General features: G+C 38.3%; 1 protein-coding gene across 1 annotated transcript; it reads right to left on the bottom strand.

Annotated features, from left to right (window-relative positions):
- Nucleotides 1–5,657: 5,657 nt before the first annotated feature.
- On the bottom strand, nt 5,658–12,871 carry LOC309637207 (olfactory receptor 52B6-like). Its single transcript, XM_082411435.1, is given in 3 exon segments — nt 5,658–12,024; nt 12,027–12,102; nt 12,106–12,871. Coding segments are annotated over 3 exon segments (939 nt in total). The 5' UTR covers nt 12,823–12,871; the 3' UTR covers nt 5,658–11,878.
- Nucleotides 12,872–20,016: the final 7,145 nt, after the last annotated feature.

The following is a 20,016-nucleotide window of genomic DNA, read 5'->3' as shown; positions in this document are numbered from 1 at the left end:
TCTTGTATGAGTACTTTGTTCCTTTGATGGCTGATAATACTCCATTGCATGGATTTTCCACATTTTGTTTATCCATTCATCAGTATTTTAGACATTTGGATTGTTTTTACTTTTTGGCTATTGTGAATAATGTGGCTATGAATTTTCTTGTACAAGTTTTTTTCTAAACATAGGCTTTTTCTTTCTCTTGGGTGTATACCTAAGCATAGAATTCCTGGATCATGTATTTACTTTTTTGAGGATCTTCCAGACTATTTTCCAAAGTGATTGTACTGTTTTGCATTCCCACCAGCAGTATAAGAAGGGTTCCAATGTCTCCATATCTTTGCCAATACTTGTTATTATATGTGTTTTTCTATTATAGTCATCTTACTGGGTGTGAAGTGATAGCTCATCGTTATTTTAATTTGCATTTGCCTAAGGACTAATGGTGTTTATCATCTTTTCATACACTTTACTATCCATTTGCATATCTTTTTTGAGAAAGGTCTATTTGGATCCTTTATCCATTTTTTAATTGCGTTATTTGTCTTTTTCTGAGATCTTTCTATATTCTAGATGCAAGTCCTTTATGAATTCTGTGATTTGAAAATATCTTCTCCCATTCTAAGGGTTGTCTTTTCATTTTCTTGATTGCATCCTTTGAGGAACAAGTTTTTAATTGTGATGAAATCCAATCTTTTTGTCACTTGTACTTTTGATGTCATATCTATGAAGGCCTTGCCTGATCCAAAGTCATAAGGATTTACTCCTATATTTTTTTCTAAAAGTTTTATAATTTAGCTCTTACACTTAGATCTAGGATCTATTTTAAGTTCATTTTTACTGTGTGAGATAGAGGTTCAATTTTATTCTTTCAATTTTATTCTTTTGCATGTGGTTATTCTTTTGTCTCAGGACCATATTCTTTCCTCATTGAATTGTCTTGACATTGTCAGGAAACCATCATTAAGGAATTGTGTGTGTGTGTGTGAAACAGAGAGAGAGATGGTAGGGAGCAGATGAGGAATGACATGTTTTGAATGTCTAAATGTTAAGTGAGAAAAGGTCACCTGGCAGCCCTGAGCAAGTTGAAGAGGTCTGGAGCTGACAGAAAATGCCTAAATCCAGGACGAGTAAAAGGCTAGTTACTGCTTTTAGTATGGAGGAAAAGTTGCTTAACTAGATGCTACTGAATATAGATAGAAGAGAATTAATTTGTTAATAATTGGTTTTCTCTTCATGAGATTGGTGACAATGTGTAGGTGGGGATTAAGGATAAGTAACTCTAGATGTACAACCAGGTCTCTTACTCTCACATCTCAATGAAGGACATTAAGAAGAAAACGTATGTAAGTTAAGAGACGAAGAATACAAGTAAGAAGAGAAATGAGCTGAGCAAAGCAACTATACTCCAATAAAAATTAATAAAATAAACTTAAAAAAATAAAAATAAAAAATAAATAGAAAAAAAATAAAAAGAAATGTGAGCTGATATTCAAGGGAGCACACTGAAGAAACTTATCTCTAGGGAAAGTTCCTTGAAGGAACAGAGCAAAAAGCCAAGGCAAAAGCTCAAGGGAGCCTTGATATTAAAGAAGACCAGTATCTAGGTCTGGGAAGGAAAAGATTCAAAAGAAGGTTGGTATCTAGCACAAGAATTAGCTCAAAATTCATTTCATCAAAAGGTTTTTTAAACATGAGGATGAATAATCAAAGAGTTGGTAATCAATTCCATTCAATACAACTTGCATTTCTTTTCTGATTTGTATTTCTCTTAAAAGACCAGCTACTCCAAAATTCCAAGTCAAAAGTTACACTGCTGTTTTTAGAATATCCTTTTATCTTTCAAGTTCTCCTAACAAGTTTTCCTTGATCTTTCTTATTTCCTTCACCCCACCGCACACTTTTGAACCCCTACTTTATTCAAGCCCAATCCACCCTCCCTCACCCCTTAAAGGTATCTTCATTTGCTTTTACAGATTCAATTTTTGCACTTAAAATTCAGCTTATCACAGAGAAGTTTGTGAAAGATGGAACATGGTCTTTACAAAGAAACTCTGAGAAACTCAATTTACATTTGTTTGCCTAAAATTAACTGGCAGATCAGGTACTGAATAGCTGTTGTTCTGTAATGTATCTGCTCATCTACTTTCCATGACGTTCGATTTTATTCTTTTACAGGCAATGGAAATGCAGTAATTTGTATTTTGGGTAGATCTGTTGGGTGACTGGGTAGTTGGAGGCTTGGAAGTGCACAATGCTGAAATCAGGGAGATCCATTCAATGACTATTGAAACAGTCCAGATGAAACTAAATAAACTAAGGCAGTAGAGTGAGAATATGAAGGAACTGATGAAACAAGTTGCTAAGACGGAATGATTAGGCTGTGACAGCAGCATATTGGAGGAAGGAAGAGGGAGGAATCTAAGATTGATTCTTTTTCTTTTTTAAAATTTTTTATTGAAATATAGTTGATTTACAATGTGTTAGTTTCAGGTGTACAGTAAACCGATTCAACCATATATATATGTGTATTATATATAATATATATATTATATATAATACATATATATATTCTTTTTTTATATTCTATTCCATTATACATTATTACAAGATATTGAGTGTAGTTCCCTGTGCTATACAGTAAATTCTTGTTGGTTATCTACTTTATATAGAGTAGTGTGTATATTTTAATCCCAAACTTCTAAGATTGATTTTTGCGTTAAGCTATTGGAAAGATGGTGAGGCTCTTCACCAAGGTGGGGAATTATGGAGATAAAGCAATTTGCTGGGGGGAAAAAAAATGCACATTTGTTGTTGTTGTTTTTTAAACCAAGTTAGAATTTTCTGGATATCATTCATATGAGATTAATAAATTCTGGATTCCAAGTAAGCTGTAGCCACTATATTTTACTCTAGATTTGTGAGTCAACACACTATGTGAGGGTTAAAGCCACGGGATACAATTATAACCCTAAGGAGTATATATGGAATGATAGGAAACAAGAGGCTGGAGAATAACACTCTGAACTCTTTAAGGCCAGGGATCATTCCTGTATTCATATGTGTATATCTAGAGTGTAGAACAATACACAGAATGTACTAATTATTCGGAATTGGCTTGTGGAAGGAAGAAAGGAAGAAAGTACATGACTTCCTTTTCAGGGATCAGATCACCAAAAGAAAGTAATATAGACTCCTCTTTATATCCAGCAAGTCTCTCTGGCTGTAGACCCTGGAGTTCTTATTTTTGTATCTTCTCATGACCCCCAGTTGGTTCACTAGAATAATCTGCCTGGACCCTGATCTTGTTTTTATGACGGCAGTACTAAGCCTTTCTGAAAGGGGGCAGTGTTTTATGACTTCTGGACTGAACCTGTTTTTCTTTTCTCCCACAGGAGGGGAAAAGTGTCCCAGAAAAGAATATATGGATGGGGGTGGGGTGGGGAGTGTCAGTCACTTTGTCTTGTGAACTGTGGTATGAGCCCTTGTGGGAATCATAGGGTAGGGAAGATGGGATATTGAGCAGTTAGCAGATATGGGTCACTGATCTGGGTATTAAGGATTTGTGATCAGCAGGAATGGGCAAGTGTCTACGGTAAGAGAGTTTGGCAAGTTCTCAAAGTCAGTGGGGGATGTGGAGTAAAAAGAGTCTCAGGATTGGTGATTCTCTTCCTGTGTCCTCACATTACTTTTATTACTGAAAACTTGTTTATTTTGCTATAGAAATTTCAGTCTGAGCCATATTCTGCCTGTCGATCTCATCACTGGGAGTGTTTTGACTCACTTGCCTCTTCAAATTCTGAATCAATTCTGGGAGTTGTAGCATTATGACCCATGCTTTCCATCACTGTAGAATGAAGAACTCAAGTCTTGTCCTCAGGCCATATAATACCCATACCCTAGATCATGGAATTTCTAGAGTTTTTCCATACTTAGTCACTCAAAAGCCTCTCCTGTGAGGTTGATGTCAGGTTAGATTGTCCTTCTCTGACTTCTTTTAGTTCTTTCTATACTCACCTTCATGTCCTCTATGAAGCCTTGGCTTTAGTTGAGGAGGCAAAGAGTCTGTTCCTTTGAACTGTAGGAAAGACTCAAGACAAATTGAACTCTAGGTACTGAGAGTTGTACTACACTTCAGCAAGATGTTCTGCACTTATTATATCCGAAGACTTCAAGAAGTAAAGCTAGGACAGACTGACATCTGATATAATAGTGTGTTTTTATAATATATCAGTTATCTCCTGAGTCAGACCTACAAGATAGTGGAGAAAGGGATATCTCTTTTTAGGTAGGAAAGAGGCTGGGATCAGGAGCTACCTTCTCTCTTAGGCAGTCAACCACATTCTCTCTTGTAGTCCCCCAATATCTCCAGTAAAAGCCAGGAAACGTACTTGGAACAAGCACAGGGAAATGGCAATTTCAGGTCTGCACTTCATTGAACAAGCCCAGAGACACTGCTTTTTGCTGTGCAAATGCCCAGTTTGGTAGGTAGCTGGAAAGCCCATTTCTGTGAACAAACTCTCTACCATTTTTCTTTCTTCATGCTTGTATAGTATATTTAATTTCACCAAAGACTTTCAAGCCATTATTCAATTTTCATGACAACCCAGGAAAATAAAATGGGCAGAGATTATCATCTTCTTTAAGAGATGATAGCTGAAGCATGAGCTCCAAGAAAAATATAACAGAAGTCTAAATATGAGGCATCCACCATTCTAAATGAATTGGATTTACTTTAACATATTTTTATTCATTAATTAATCTTTCTAACATTAGATTTCTAGTCCCATTCCCAGGGGTATAAATGAGGGCTAATTGGGACATGGCAGGAAACTGTACTTACCATCATTAGCCATAGGGAAATACAAATCAAAACCACAATAAGATACCATTTCACACCCACTAAGAGGGTTAGAATTTAAAAAAAATATTAATAACAACAAATGTTATAGAGTATATGAAGAAATTGGGAGTTTCATGCATGCAAGTAGAAATGTAATTTGGTATAGTCACTTTGGAAAACAGCCTGGCATGTTCCTCAGACAGGTAAACGTAGTTACCATATGACTCAGCATTTCTACTCCTAGGTATAAACCCAAGAGAAATTAAAACATAATTCTACAAATACTTGCACATGAACGTTCATAGCAGCATTATTTATAACAGCCGCAAAGTAGAAATAATTCAAATGGCCTTCTCCTTATTAATGGATAAACAAGATGTGGTATATCCTTACAGTGGCATATTATTCAGCTATCAAAATGAATGAAGTACTGATACATGCAGCAACATGCATGAACCTTGAAAACATGCAAAATGAAAGAAATCAGTCACAGAAGATCACACACTGTATGATTCCATTTATTTCAAATGTCCAGAACTGGTAAATCTATAAAGAGAGAAAGTAGATTAGTGGTTGCCTAGGGCTGGGGGTGGGATGGGAGAAAAATGTGAATGATTGCTAAGGGGATACACTTTGTTGGGGGCAGGGGAGTAATGGTAATGTTCTAAAATGAATTGGGGTGATAGTGGCACAGATCTATGAATATAATAACAAAAATATTGAACCATACACTTGAAATAGGTGAATTATATGGTATATAAATTGTATTTCAATAGAGTACAATTAAATTTAAAAAATTTTCTAATTAATTAATTAAATTTTTCTAATTAAAATTTTAAAAAGGAAGAAAAGAAACTGGACTTACCTCCTGTAGCAGAAAGAAATGTGGGCTGCTGGCCTCTCAATCTCCTCTTATCTCATGGCTGAATTCCTTTATCCAAGGGATTAATCCCTTTATCCAAGGCTTCAGGGCTACCCCTCCCATCTCATTCAGCTTTCTGGGTCAGGGTCTGCTGGACAATGGCCTTTACACAGCCACTTCATGGCCCGAAATCAGCTTTTCTATGTTTCTCCCCAAGCTCGGATTACACTTTAAACCTGCAAAATTCCCTACATTTCTCTACCCAACCCCAGCCAACTGCTGAAGTCTGGTGGGTGAGGTGAAACCCTCTGAAGGGAAGATGAAGGCTGCCTGATTTCACTCACCTATACTTGCACGTGCAGAAGAGGACAGAAAGTAAGGAAAGCTTCTGGGGGTGGGGAAGTGTCTTGAAGCAACAGGAGCAGCCAGAAAAGCCTCCTATAGAGCCAATTCAAATACATTCAGTCATTCCAAGTCTAGAACTCTGCAGCACCAATCAGAAAGTGGGAAGAGGAAGAAATGTGTGCCCTAAGCAAGAAAGAACTGTGTCAGGATTTTAAGGAACAGCAGGTACAACAGGCTTTAATAATACCAGAGGCCAATAGATAGCGGTATAGAGGTCTCAGCCTCAGTGATCTTTGCTTTTCCATCACAATTTAAAACAAAGAAAACATGCCTACATCCCACCTATTAAAAGTAATTAGGAGAGTTGAATTGAAGCATTATTGAAGTGTGGTTAATAGTGAGTTAAGCATTGATAATTTTGGTTTTGTAGCTTACTCTCCCCCCTATATTAAGGAGTTATTAGGTCCATATTGTTTTTAGGATCCAAATATGTTTATAAGCACTTTAAAAGTTATGGAGTCTAACATTGTGTACTGAAGGCATAAAAGAGCCTGGGAAAACTTGACTGCCTTGTGGAGAATAGGTAAAGTCCATCTTGTCCAAAAGGGGAATGGAATGTTGGGGTGATGCCCCAGGAATCAAGAGAGTGCTCCCCTGCTCCAGAGAAGACCAGCCCCTCCCCCAGCCTCCACATCTCCATTCTCACACGTCCCTCCTCATAATACTCCCCACCACTCACTGCTTTGAGACCACTGGGAACTATGCTATTATGTATCTTATCCCTGTTTTGTCAGATGCAAGAAGCTCATGATTCAAGGTCATCACTCAGATCCTCATCTCCATAAGGCTCCGGATATCCCTAGTTTTGATTCCATATATCATCCGTCTCCAACTTTTGAAATCCTTTACTGAGTAACCTGTGACTCATAGTCAGCTATCAGCAAAATTCCCTGTATTATCAACTTCTCCTTGGAACGTTCTCTTTACTTTCTTGGCTAACCTAAACCTGTCTCTCCATAGTACACTTGTTCATTCTCTCCCACACTTCTCAGATCTCCTGGCCTGGAGGTTACCCCTGCACCTTATCACTAATTCCCTCCCTTCTATTAAAATATAAAACCCTAGCATCTTTATGTCACTTTATCATACTATACTTCTCACTAATTGTCCATATTCCTGTTACCTACTAATTCCTGTTTTTTCCTTCTTTCCCAGGTGGCATCTGCTTCTGCTTCTGAATCTTTGTCTTTATCTCTCTTCTCTCTCCCCTCCCCTCCCCTCCTCTTCTCTCCTCTCCTTTCCTCTCCTCTCCATAATTATTCTCTTATCACAATCCTTGATGACTTCAGTACTGATGTAGATGATCCTTGCTTATTCTGAACTTCAGTTCTATTCACGACTTCTCCAAAAATGAGCGTGTCTTTCATTGTCATCCTTCCCCAGTCTCTCACTCCCATGGACTTGCTTCACTTTAAGTCTCTCAACTTATTCAAGGCTATTCAGACTGAAGGGTTAAGGACCAAAGGGAAGAATATGAGGTGAGGTAGAAGCAGTTACCAAAATTTGCTAAAATGGAACAGACACCTTAGGTTTGTTTAATTCAAATCCTAATTGATATGGACATAGATAGGCAAATACGTCTTTTAATAAACTTTCTCATTAATAAAACTAGCATAAATAAAGGATGTTGACCATCAGTAGGCTGTGACACCTGGAAACTCACACACAGAAAAGTATTATCTGAAGTCTTTTGATGTTTGTTCTAGGGCTAAAGTTTCAATTAATGAGATGGAGGGCTGTGAGGCTTTGAAAAGTGCAAGTGGGATGGGGAAGGAACTGTTCTAGCGTTTTCTTCTTACTGTTCTTTCAATTTCAATTCTTTGGAAATCTGTCAGATTGAAAGGTAAAGCCATCATTCATTTGGGCATTCTCAGAGATACTTGAGAATAACTCTTTAGATAATGATAGCGGAGGGTTGAGATGGAGACTTGAAAGAGTGATAGGGACTCCATGAGAAGAACTATCTCAAACCCCTGGATACTTTTTTTATATAAACTATGTCATACCTGCTGGATTACACCTCCTTTATTCAATCTCCCTCTCAGATTCTTAACCCTCAATCCACAAGGAAAGGCTCCCTTGCGGTGTTTCTTACATGAAAAAGGGAAGATTCTCCCTTTGATTCTGGACAAGAACATGTTACTTTTGTGGAAATAACATTAGGGAAGCTTTGTGTTCCGCTTTTCAAATTTAATTCTTTACTAATAGCACATGTTAATTTTGTAATTAAAAATATAGGGAATTCTCTGGTGGTCCAGTGGTTAGGACTCTGTGCTTTCACTGCTGAGGGCCCGGGTTCAATCCCTGGTCCGGGAACTAAGATCCCACAAGCTGTGCCACCAAGAATAAATAAATAAATATAAATAAAAATAATAAAAATATAAAGAAGATATAGAAGAAAATTGTCTCGAAAAAAAGAAAAAAATAATAATTTATCAAAATTTCAAGAATGCATTATCTATGACCTAAATGTTCCACTTTTAGACATTTAACCTATAGAAATACAGTCCTCCCAGAGGTGCACGCGAATATATTCCACCTCTTTTACAATAGTGAAACAGTGAGAGCAACAAAATGTCCATTAAAACTCCAGTTATTTATTTTGTTATATGTAGGTAATCTCACTAATAATCAAAACTACTCTGAAGTAGGTGTTATTATCTTTTTTATTAAAGAGAAGGAAGCCAAGGCTTTAAGAGGTTAAATATATTTCCCAGTGACAAATAGCTAGTATGTACTGAATATGGTGAGTGCAATTCTGACCCAAGTCTGAGTGACTCTAAAGCCTTTGTGTAGCTTGGGGACAGTTACACTACCAGTAAACATAAGGGTGTGGATTTGGAATCCAGGAATTCAGACTCCAGTGAAGTTGTTTCGAATATTTTAGTACTACAAAAACTTTGCCATAATGACTAACCTTGTGTGTATGTTGTTTTATACCTATGAAGGTACATTTGAAAGGTAATTTCCTATAATTGTGATTCAAAAGAAAAATGCATAAGAATTTTGTTAAGATATTTCCTAATTCCGCAGAAACTCTATCACATTGTTTATTCAGGAGCAATGTATGAAAGGGCCTGTTTTCTCACATTGCTACCAATCCTTTTAATTTTTGCCAATCTGACAAGAAACGGTGTTTTGGTGTAGTCTTCATTATACTTTCTCTTGTTAACAGCTAAGCTTACTCTAATTATGTTTTGTCCTCTTTTTCATCAAACTTTTGATAATTTTTTCCCTACATTTTAAGAAAAAATTAACCTTTCATCTATAATATAATTTGAAAATATTTCTCCCCAGTTTGCCATTGACTTTTGACTTTGTTTATGGTGGGGTTTTTTTCCTGTGGAAAAAAAGGGAGGCATGGTTTTTGTTTGTTTGTTTGTTTTACTGGAAGATTATAATTATAGAGATGCCTCAGTGAAAGAGACATATAAACAGAACACTGAGTAAAAGGAGAGAGTGTGTCATTTAAAGATATAGGAAGTGAGCATTTCAGAGAATAAGATTAACAAGTACCAAGCCCTGAAGAGGAAATGAACTTGCTGTATCTGCAAAACAACCAGAAGGCCTGTGTGTCTTGAGTGGCATAATTGTATTTAAAGCAATGTCTACAAAGATTTGTAAATGCATTTAATTTTGATATTTCAAAATTATATTTGGTTCAATTCAGTTACTGTAAACATTAGATTAAAATACTTTTCTTTTGATTCTTGTTTTCTTCCTATTTCTTGATAGAGAAACAAAATTGGAGTATAAAGCATGCAATAGGCTTAGGTCTCAAGACAACTTTTTATTAATTATGAGGTGATGAGCTATTGAGTTGGATGAGCTATTAATAATTAAAACAACAATACAAGTAAAGCTATTATTTGTAAAGCATTTATTATATGCCAAGCACTATTATATGATATATATGTGAATATATACATATATATGCATATCTTATATATGTATATTTCTCATCAAATCATTAAGAGAAAGGTACTATTAGTATTTCCCTTTTAACTGTGAGAAAGTTGAAACCTAGAGAGGTGAAGTAACTTGCCCAAAGTCACATAGTATACAGAAGAGTCAGAATTCCAACAAAAATCCAGAACCCCAAAACTTAACCGCTACTCCTGTTTTCTCCTCCACATAATAAATGTTAATAACTTCTCTCTCTAATTCTCATTATACTATCTCTAGGATAAAGAAAGCTATGCAGAAAGCTATGTGGAAAGAAGAAAGAGCAAAATGAACTGAACAATCATTGAATGCTTAATATGTAATAGATAAATGATGTTACATCATTCTCATCTTATTTACGGATGAGTAGAAAAGGAAGTTCATTGGGATTATGCAACCTCTAAACTCATCGAATAAGTAAGTAGTAGATCCAGGCTTTAAGTCAAAGCCTGGCCTCACACCTAACACAGTTCTTTCCTCTACTTGACACTGAATCCCAGGGCTGAGAAGAGCTCACTCAAAAAGAATAAATGTGAGCATAAAAGTGATACTAAAAAATCTTTAAAATAAGAATTTTATGCACATACACACATATTGCATATTTGCTATGAGCAGGTTCTTACGCTTTGGAGCAATAGAAATAAAAAGCCTTTCAAAATAACCTTTTTCCTCAAGGAATACATTCTGGACAGGGCATAAAGGTACCCACATGAAAAAGATCTTTAATAAAACAAGAAGAAATAGTCTCAGGACCCAACAAAATAGTGATTTAGATGAAAAGAGGTGGAGAATCTTGAAAGATGGATCTTTCACTGTGGGCTGAGTATGGAAGTGGACAGCGTTGAGATGTGAGCTAGGTTTTTGAGGATGAATTGGACTTGGGATAAATTTCAGGCTGAATTGCTCTTCTCGATCTTCGAGGACATAAGGCTAGATTAATCTCTGGTGTCAATAAGTAATGATTAGTGGGCAAGCAACTAAGTTACATGTAAATGTTTATATTTCTTTAATAAGTTATTAAAGAATATGTAAGTCTATGTCTATTAGATAAGAGTAGGTATTTGAATTTTCATTTTAATGATGACTACAATTTTTAAATACAAAACATATTTGGATAGAAAAGAGTACTCTATCTCTATACTATTATCTTTATTTTGAGGAAAGCTCTGTCTGGAACAGGTAACAGTGGCCCAGGCTTATTTGATAAAAGTATTTGAAATGGTATGTTCGCATTTAGCTGGTGATAAATGGATGTGTCCACCTACTGTGTATGCTACTGTGTGTTAGTGTCTCTGAACTTGGGTATTTAAACATGTGTAATTATGGACACGTGTAGCTGGTAATAAAAATAAGTGTCATCCCAGGGAACTATGAGTTTCTAGACATGACAGTTCTCAGGGGTTTCCATTGTGAGGAAGATATTGAACTGGCAAATCTAAATGTCAAAATTATATGAGTGATCAGGTATCACATTTAGGAGAAAATGAAAGTGGATGCTGAGAAAAGTACTATTTAGGTAGTAGATGCCAGATAAGTTATCACATTTCCCCTAGTTAGTTTTTCTTGAGATAATGGGGGAATCAGAAGTTATTTGAATAATAGATGGAAGAAAGTGGGGTGGGTATTACTATACATTTTAAAGAAACTTAATCAAAGATAGATTTGAGTAGAACATGTATTTAATTAATTGGAACATGGGTGAGAATAACACAGGGATAAATGGAAGATGTAGAGATGAGGAGGGGTGAATATAGAACAATTAATAGGTATAGAAAGGGATTAATTTGAGGTCAAGTTGGGAGCATTTATTTATATTTCTTGGCAAGATTTGAAAACATCTATTTAGCCCCTTCCAAAATCTGCTTGGTCCTCACTCCATAAATAATGGGATTGTGCATAGGTGGGATGACTACATAGAGGTTGGCCAGGAGAATATGGACATAGTGTGGGATGCGGCTTCCACCAAACCTATAGGCAAAGACAGAAAGAGGGCAGGGATGTAGAAGAGTAGGATGACACAGACGTGGGAGCTGCAAGTAATCAGGGCTTTGGACTCGGCATCTCAAGAAAGGAGGTGGAAGACAGCTCGGAGGATGTAAATGCAGGAAACAGTGATAAGGATGATGTCCAGGTCTGTGGAGAGTAGAGCAGCTGCCAACCCAAACCAGACGTTGATGGAGATCTCAGAATAGGACATACGGGCGATGCCCATGTGCTCACAAAATGTATGTGTAATGATGTTGATCCGGCAGTAGTGCAGGCGCTTGAGGAGAAAGATGGGTGGAAACATGATGATGAAGCTGTGGGCCAGCGTGGCAGCGACGATCTTCCCAATGACTGTGCTGGTGAAGATTGTGGCGTATCTCAAAGGGGCAGAGATGGCCATGTAGCGGTCAAAGGCCATGGCCAGGAGGACTGCAGAGTCAGCCACGAAAAGGAAGTGGATGAAGAACATCTGGGTGAGGCAGCCATCAAAGGAAATGTGGCTCCCTAGCCGGAAGTTAGCCAGTGCTTTAGGCATGGTGGAAGTGGAGAGCAAGATATCAGCACTGACCAACATGGACAGGAATATGTACATGGGCTCCTGCAGGCTTGGCTGGGTGAGGATGACACAAATTAAAATGCCACTGCCTGCCAGAGCATCTACATACATGGTGCGGAAGAGGATGGAGAGCCAGATGTGTAGGTGCTCCAGCCCAGGGATGCCAATAAGGAAGCAGCCCGCCAGGCAAGTATCAGAATTGTTCACAGCAGCTGTGTTGTTAGCAGATAGAACGGCCATGATTTCCTGCAGAAACCTCACCTGTGCAGCTTCACAGGTGAAGAAAAACAGCTTCAGACTTCGTATATATTAGCAGAGTGCACATAAAGGCTTGCCATCAGCCACAAGGTCTGCACACACTCACAGATCCTACAACCATGATGGGCTCTGCACACATGCCTGTTCTCTATAGGGAATCACACCCAACATCTGCACAAAGTACAGAGCTCTAGACCCCCACAGACAGGCTCTGTGTCCTTATTCAGAGGCCCCCCATATAGTTATAAGACTTTCAGGCACCTGCAGGTCTCAAAAACATTGCCAGACTCAGTAGAGTGCCACCAGTTTGGAAAAGAGCAGGAATAGCTAGAAAATCAAACAGTCTCTATGGGTATGTGAACTGTACTGAGCTCTGCAAAAGCCTCAGGTTCTCCTACAAAGGGCCACAGTCTCACACCAAAGAGCAATTGCCTCTGCCTGGTGGACTATGTGGAAAAGTAGGGTTGAGGGCAGTGGGCACTGCAGACCCTATGTCTCTTTTCCCCCAGTCACAGACGCTCTGACAACTACAAAGGCAGTGAAGGCTGCTCTGGCATTTACAAAGAACACTGGACAGGGTGTGAATAACTCTAGTTCAGAGATCTCTGTCAATTAGACTGTGTGATTTTGGACAAGTCGCTGTCTTTTCTGAGAAACAATTTTCTTTTTTTTAATTTTTAAAAAGACTTTTAAAATTTATTTTTTAATTGAAGTATAGTTGATTTACAATATTGTGTTAATTTCTGCTGTACAGCAAAGTGATTCAGTTATACATATATGTAAGTTATTTTTCATATTCTTTTCCATTATGGTTTATCCCAGGATATTGAATATAGCTCCCTGTGCTATACAGTAGGACCTTGTTGTTTATCCATTCTATATGTAATAATTTGCATCTACTAACACCAAACTCCTGGTCAACCCCCCTCCCCCTTGGCAACCACAAGTCTGTTCTCTATGTTTGTGAATCTGTTTCTGTTTTGTAGAGAAGTTCATTTGTGTCATATTTTAGATTTCACATGTAAGTGATATCATATGGTATTTGTCTTTCTCTTCTGAGAAACAATTTTCTGACCTTGAAAATAACATAATTGTTTTTCTATTGGTGTGTTAAATTAAATTTTGTCTGTGGAAGCCTTATTAAATTGTGTGGTGCTTCCTGAGTCACCTATGTGGCGCTGAAGTGTGGTGCTATCACCCAGAACACGAAGGAAGGTGTGGAACAATGCTTTTCAAAGTGCGGTCCCCAGACCACCGTCAACAGCATCACCAGGGAACTTGCAAGTTCTGGGACGCTACCACACGCCTAATGAAACAGAAACTCTGAGGTCAGAGCAACAATCTCTAGTTAAGCGAGATCACCAGGTGATTCTGATTCATGTGAAAGTTTGTGAACCACTGATGTAAGAACGTCTTTACTTTCTTCCCTATCTGGTCTAGGTGTCTATCTCACAGGACCGATAACTTCTCAGTCCCAATTAGTTTCTGCTGCATTCTCTGTGAAAATGCTCAGGTTTCAGCTAAATCTAACCAGTGCTTTCCTCAGCTCGCATAGTCAGGATGTGAAGAAAATGACATAATCATATCAATAGCCTTTATTACATGTTAGGCTACTTTACCCCTCCTCGGTCCTATTAAATTATTCTCACAACGACCATACAACTTTTACCACTGCCCAGGTTCTTGTTCCTCCCTACGTTCCCTCCTACTTACCTGAGATTTCCAGACTGTCAGGAGGCAACTCCTCGTCTTTTTATCCCACTCCTGTAAATTGATCTTATCTCTGAAAGCAACCTCTTCTCTTGTCCTTCACTTTCAGAGGAAGTAGTGTTGATGTCTCTCCTGCATTTCGATGTTTCCTACCTTAGGGCTGTAATATATTTTACTTTACCTAGGCACGAGAAAGCCCCCTTAAGTAGTTTATGTATTTATTTGTTTATTTATTTAGAGAGTACAAAGACAATATAAATCTATTATATTTTTTATACTAGCAGCAAACAACTATAAAATTAAATTGAACATTTTCTTTCTATATTTAACTCAAACTGTCAAAGCCTCTACACAAAGAATTACAAAATATTGCCAGAAGAGTTTTTTTTTAATGTAAATAAATGGAGAAGTACACCATGTACACAGATCAGAAGTCCTGATGGATTGTTAAAATATCAATTTTCTCAAAATAAATATGTAGTTTTAAAGTTTAATTTTTCCAGCTTTATTGAGGTATAATTGACAAATAAAAACTGTATATATTTAAGTGCACAACATGATAATATATGTATACATTGTGAAATGATTACCACAATCAGGTTAATTAACACGTCCTTTACCTCACACAGTTGTCATTTTATTTTTGTGGACTTAAATTATTTTTAAAACAACCTGGATATACAGACACACACACACCAAAAAAAACACAAAAATCCCACAAATGTACATATATAGATACTTGCATGCATGCATATGTTTATAAACATGCACATGTGTATACATACGTATGTATGTATATTTTCAAGAACAATTTTACCACTTATTCTCTGAATTTACTTTCTTTCCTACCTCATCAGGGACTTTGTTCCATCAATTATCCCCCCTCTTATTTACCAGCAGTTACTCCTAATTTCCTGAATCTTTACTTATGAAAATTCAAATATTTTTAATCTTAAAAGCAATCAAGGGGCTTCCCTGGTGGCACAGTGGTTAAGAATCTGCCTGCCAGTACAGGGGACACGGGTTCAAACCCTGGTCCAGGAAGATCCCACTTGTCGTGGAGGAACTAAGCCCATGCGCCACAACTACCAAACCCGTGTGCCACAACTACTGAGCCCGTGCTCTGCAACAGGAGAAGCCACTGCAATGAGAAGCCTGCACACCGCAACGAAGAGTAGCCCCCGCTCGCCACAACTAGAGAAAAGCCCACGCACAGCAGCGAAGATTGAACGCAGACAAAAATTAAATAAAATAAACAAAATAAAAAACAAAAAAATTAACAACCACAATACAAATATCCTATTCACTTAGCCTGTCTCACTTCTTCCTTCAAAATCATACCTTTCATTAGATACTTCTTTTGGCTTTGATTTCTTTACCATCCACTGGTTCTTCTCTTGTCCCTGACCTTCCTTTTTAGGCCTCATAAAGGGTTCATCTGTCCCTGAAGGAAAGTTTACTGTTGGTATTTTCTATTGGGGTCTCTATGCTCCCCTCACTCTTCACTCTACCAGGCCCATCTTGTCACCTGCTTTGGTTTCATTTAGCGTGCTTGTGCTGAGACATTCCAAATCTATAGTTGCCATTTATAATGCTTTTCAGGCTCCAGATCTACTTATCCAAAGACCTCCCAACTGGTCTTCTAGCCTGTAGTCCTTCCAGTCTCTAAACCAACCTCCATGTATAAATTGTGTTTCCAAAAGGTAATTTTGAGCACACTACTTACTTGATCACAGATAATAACTTCCCATTGCCTAATAGATTCATACACACATACTATGCTTTCTCCACTGATACTGGTTCAGATGCATGTCTCTGAACTGGCTCTTTTATAAATTCCACTTCCTCTATCCCCAACCTCCCCTTTAATCTAGCCAGTTTATATTTCTCATTCAGGAAGACTTTCCTCATTTCCCAAGGCTGGGTTATGTACTTCCTCTGTACTCCTGTATTCCCCTGCAGTTATCTACTTCTCTCTCTAGGATTTATCACACTGAAATATTTTCAGCCCCAATATATTATGAGCTCCCTAAAGGTCAGGCTGCATCTTATTCACTGGTGTCTGGGATAGAGTTGACATGTAGTGAATGTTAAAAAAAATGACAGAATAGGTAAGTTCCCACCCATTCAGCCATGTGAGTTCACACTGTGAAGGACACACACAAATATCATAAAAATCATGGATTTATAATCATAGATATTCTGTCCTCACATTCTTCTCTTGTCTGTAGTCTGTCATTCATCGTGCTCCTTCTTTCTGAAGCATCGTTCAACATATTCATCCTCTACTACATGCTCCCACCTTTGTCAGTCACATCAGCACCTGCAAAACTTTTCTTCTCTGATTTCAGTTCTTTTTCTAAATTATCAGCTTCCCAAGCAGACTCTGTTTACATTATCTCTCCATCATTCATTTATGTGACTTCTGTTTTCCTCCAATTCATGTACCCATTGATGTTGCCACACCCTCAAACCAGGGAGCAACCTCAGGCACTCTGCTTAAAGTTTGTCCCTCTGGCAACCTCTTTTTTCAGAACTTCCACTTTTTATTTTTTTTAATTTTAAAATAAATTTTATTTATTTATTTATTTGGCTGCGTTGGGTCTTTGTTGCTGCACATGGGCTTTCTCTAGTTGCGGCGAGAGGGGGCTACTCTTCGTTGCATTGCATGTGCTTCTCATTGCGGTGGCTTCTCTTGTTGCAGACCATGGGCTCTAGGCATGTGGGCTTCAGTAGGTATGGCACAAAGGCTCAGTAGTTGTGGCACACAGGCTCTAGAGCGCAGGCTCAGTAGTTGTGCTGCATGGGCTTAGTTGCTCCACGGCATGTGGGATGTTCCCAAACCGGGGATCGAACCCACGTCCCCTGCATTGGCAGGTGGCTTCTTAACCACTGAGCCACCAGGGAAGTCCAGAACTTCCATTTTTTAAATGGCCAGTTTCCTTGCCCACTGATTCCTGCTTCTGTCCTCTTTGGAAAAATTACAGAAAAAGTATCCCTTATATTTCAATGAATTCCTTTTTCCACCTGTTTTTGAATCCTTTACCTGACTGCTCTGTCTAGGAACATTGTTCTTTTTAAGTGGTCCCCCAAATGCAGTAGAATAACTATTAATTGTTTGTCAATGTTTGAGGACAGAACCTCTGTATCATTTATGATCCCTGCATCCTCCTTAGGAGCCAAGGATCACTTACTCATCAATCTCCTCATCCTCACTTGGAAAGTGACCCTCCAAACTGCCCTTCTCCCATCTGACTTCCCAGGAAAACACAATTCATTCCAGCTACCCTAGACAATTTTTTCCAACAGCCTTCCATTCGTCCTTGAACATTGCCACAGAACTTTCCTATTACGTGGTTCCTATTCTCCATCCATCTGGCCATATTAATAACCTTCTCTCCTTCCAGAAATATCTGACCCAGACTTACCTCTCCATTGCAACCTTCTCAGACTTACAGTTTCTCAATTCAGTATTTCATACACAGCTTAGGCTTCCTTAATATATAGAATTGAATCTCACACCTTGCCTCATATGGTGTTTATTCCCTCCTCTCCTTCAGGAGCAGAGATTCTCCTCCCTTTGTGTCCTTCCCTTCCTCAGCTCCAACTTCATCCTCTACCATTCAGGCCTATATGCCTCTGTTCAACACAAGGATCTAAGGCACATAGGGATATTGTTTGGCACAGAGCCAGATAGAAGAGAGCTATTGATAGACACTCTGAGCATCTAAGTGGGGGTGGTCAGCACCAACTCTGAGTTTCTTAGCCTGAATGTTTCACTGAACTTGTTTTTGCATTTCCCATTCCAATACGAGATCCCTTTCACGCTTTCAATGCTACTCCTTCTCTCTTTCTCTCTTCTCATTGTCCTTCCTAAAGCATTTCCTCTTAGGCTTCTTTCATTCATAACCTTCCTAGTGTCTGTTTCCAAATCCTTGTTTATTTTTCACCTTGGGCTTCCCTGGTGGTGCAGTGATTGAGAATCTGCCTGCCAATGCAGGGGACATGGGTTCGAGCCCTGGTCCGGGAAGATCCCACATGCCACAGAGCAAATAAACCTGTGCACCACAACTACTGAGCCTGTGCTCTAGAGCTTGGGAGCCACAACTACTGAAGCCCGCGCACCACAACTACTGAAGCCCACTCTCCTAGAGCCCGTGCTCCACAACAAAAGAAGCCACCACAATGAGAAGCCTGCACACCACAATGAAGAGTAGCCCCCACTCGCCGCAACTAAAGAAAGACCGCGTGCAGTAACGAAGACCCAACGCAGCCAAAAATTAATTAATTAATTAATTATTTTAAAAAGCATGTTGTAATCATCTCATCTTAAGAAAAAACAACAACAACAACAAAGCCTTTATTCCCCCATTTCTATGCAGCCATCTGTCTTTTCTCATTTACAGTACTCTTATTGGATTCACTTTCTTTCCTATGCATTTACTTTTAAACCCACACCAATCAGGTTTTCTGTCCTCACCACTCTTCCAAATTGGCCTCATCATGGCCCCCAATCTAACCTGTCTCTCTTGTTCAAATCCAGTGATCAATTCTCCATCCTCATCTTTTTGACCTACCAGGATCATTTGACACAGTTGGTTACTCTCTCCTTTTTTTGAAACTCTTCTCCTTCTTCATTTGGCTTCTTTCTCTCTCTAACTTCTTTCTCTTACTTAATGTTTTATTTCTTCTCAATTTCCTTTGCTGAATTCATCTAATCTTCCAGACTTCTAAATATTGTACTATCCATGACTCAGTTTTCTCTTACCTCTATCCTTTTACTATGCTCACTAATAGCACAATTCTAAATACTCTGTTGATGCTGATGAACTCTAGACTCACAATGTTGAACTACCTTCCTACACTTTCATTTGGATGTGAAATAGACATCTTAAATATATGTAAAACTGAACTCAATTTTCTATTTAACCACCTTATTTCCTGGTGTTTTTTACCTCAACAAATAGCCAATCCATTCTTTGAATTTTTCTGGGGGATAATAATAATGGGAAAAAAAATAAAAAGTTTATTTCATCCTGAACCTCTCTTTCATACTCTAGATCCTACCCATTAGAAAGTCAATATGTTGAAATATACAAAAAGAATTCATGGCTAATGTTGAATCAGAGAGGAAACAGGAACATATGATGCCAGGAAGAGGTTCAACAGGCAAGTAGCTGAATTTGGGTTTTCATGGGCACACAAGGGATTAAGGACCTTTCCTTAATTGTCCAATCCCAGTCTGAGTCTCCACATACCACATACCAGCTGTGTGAAAGCAGAACTCTTGGCTTGAGAAGGAAGTGTCAGCCCAGGCCCCTCACTATGAAGAAGGCAATTGAGACAAAGGAAATAGAAGAGTTGAAGGCTGGGGGGAGATGAAGCCCACAGGGATTCAGAGCACCTTGGAGAAGTCTCAAAAATCCATTGTATGAGGCGGTGATGTCGGTGCTGAGGTCACAGAGG

This window comes from Balaenoptera physalus, assembly GCF_965194825.1.
Source record: "Balaenoptera physalus genome assembly, chromosome: 10".
Classification (NCBI taxonomy): Eukaryota; Metazoa; Chordata; class Mammalia; order Artiodactyla; family Balaenopteridae; genus Balaenoptera; species Balaenoptera physalus.
This window is presented reverse-complemented; position numbering and strand designations above follow the sequence as displayed.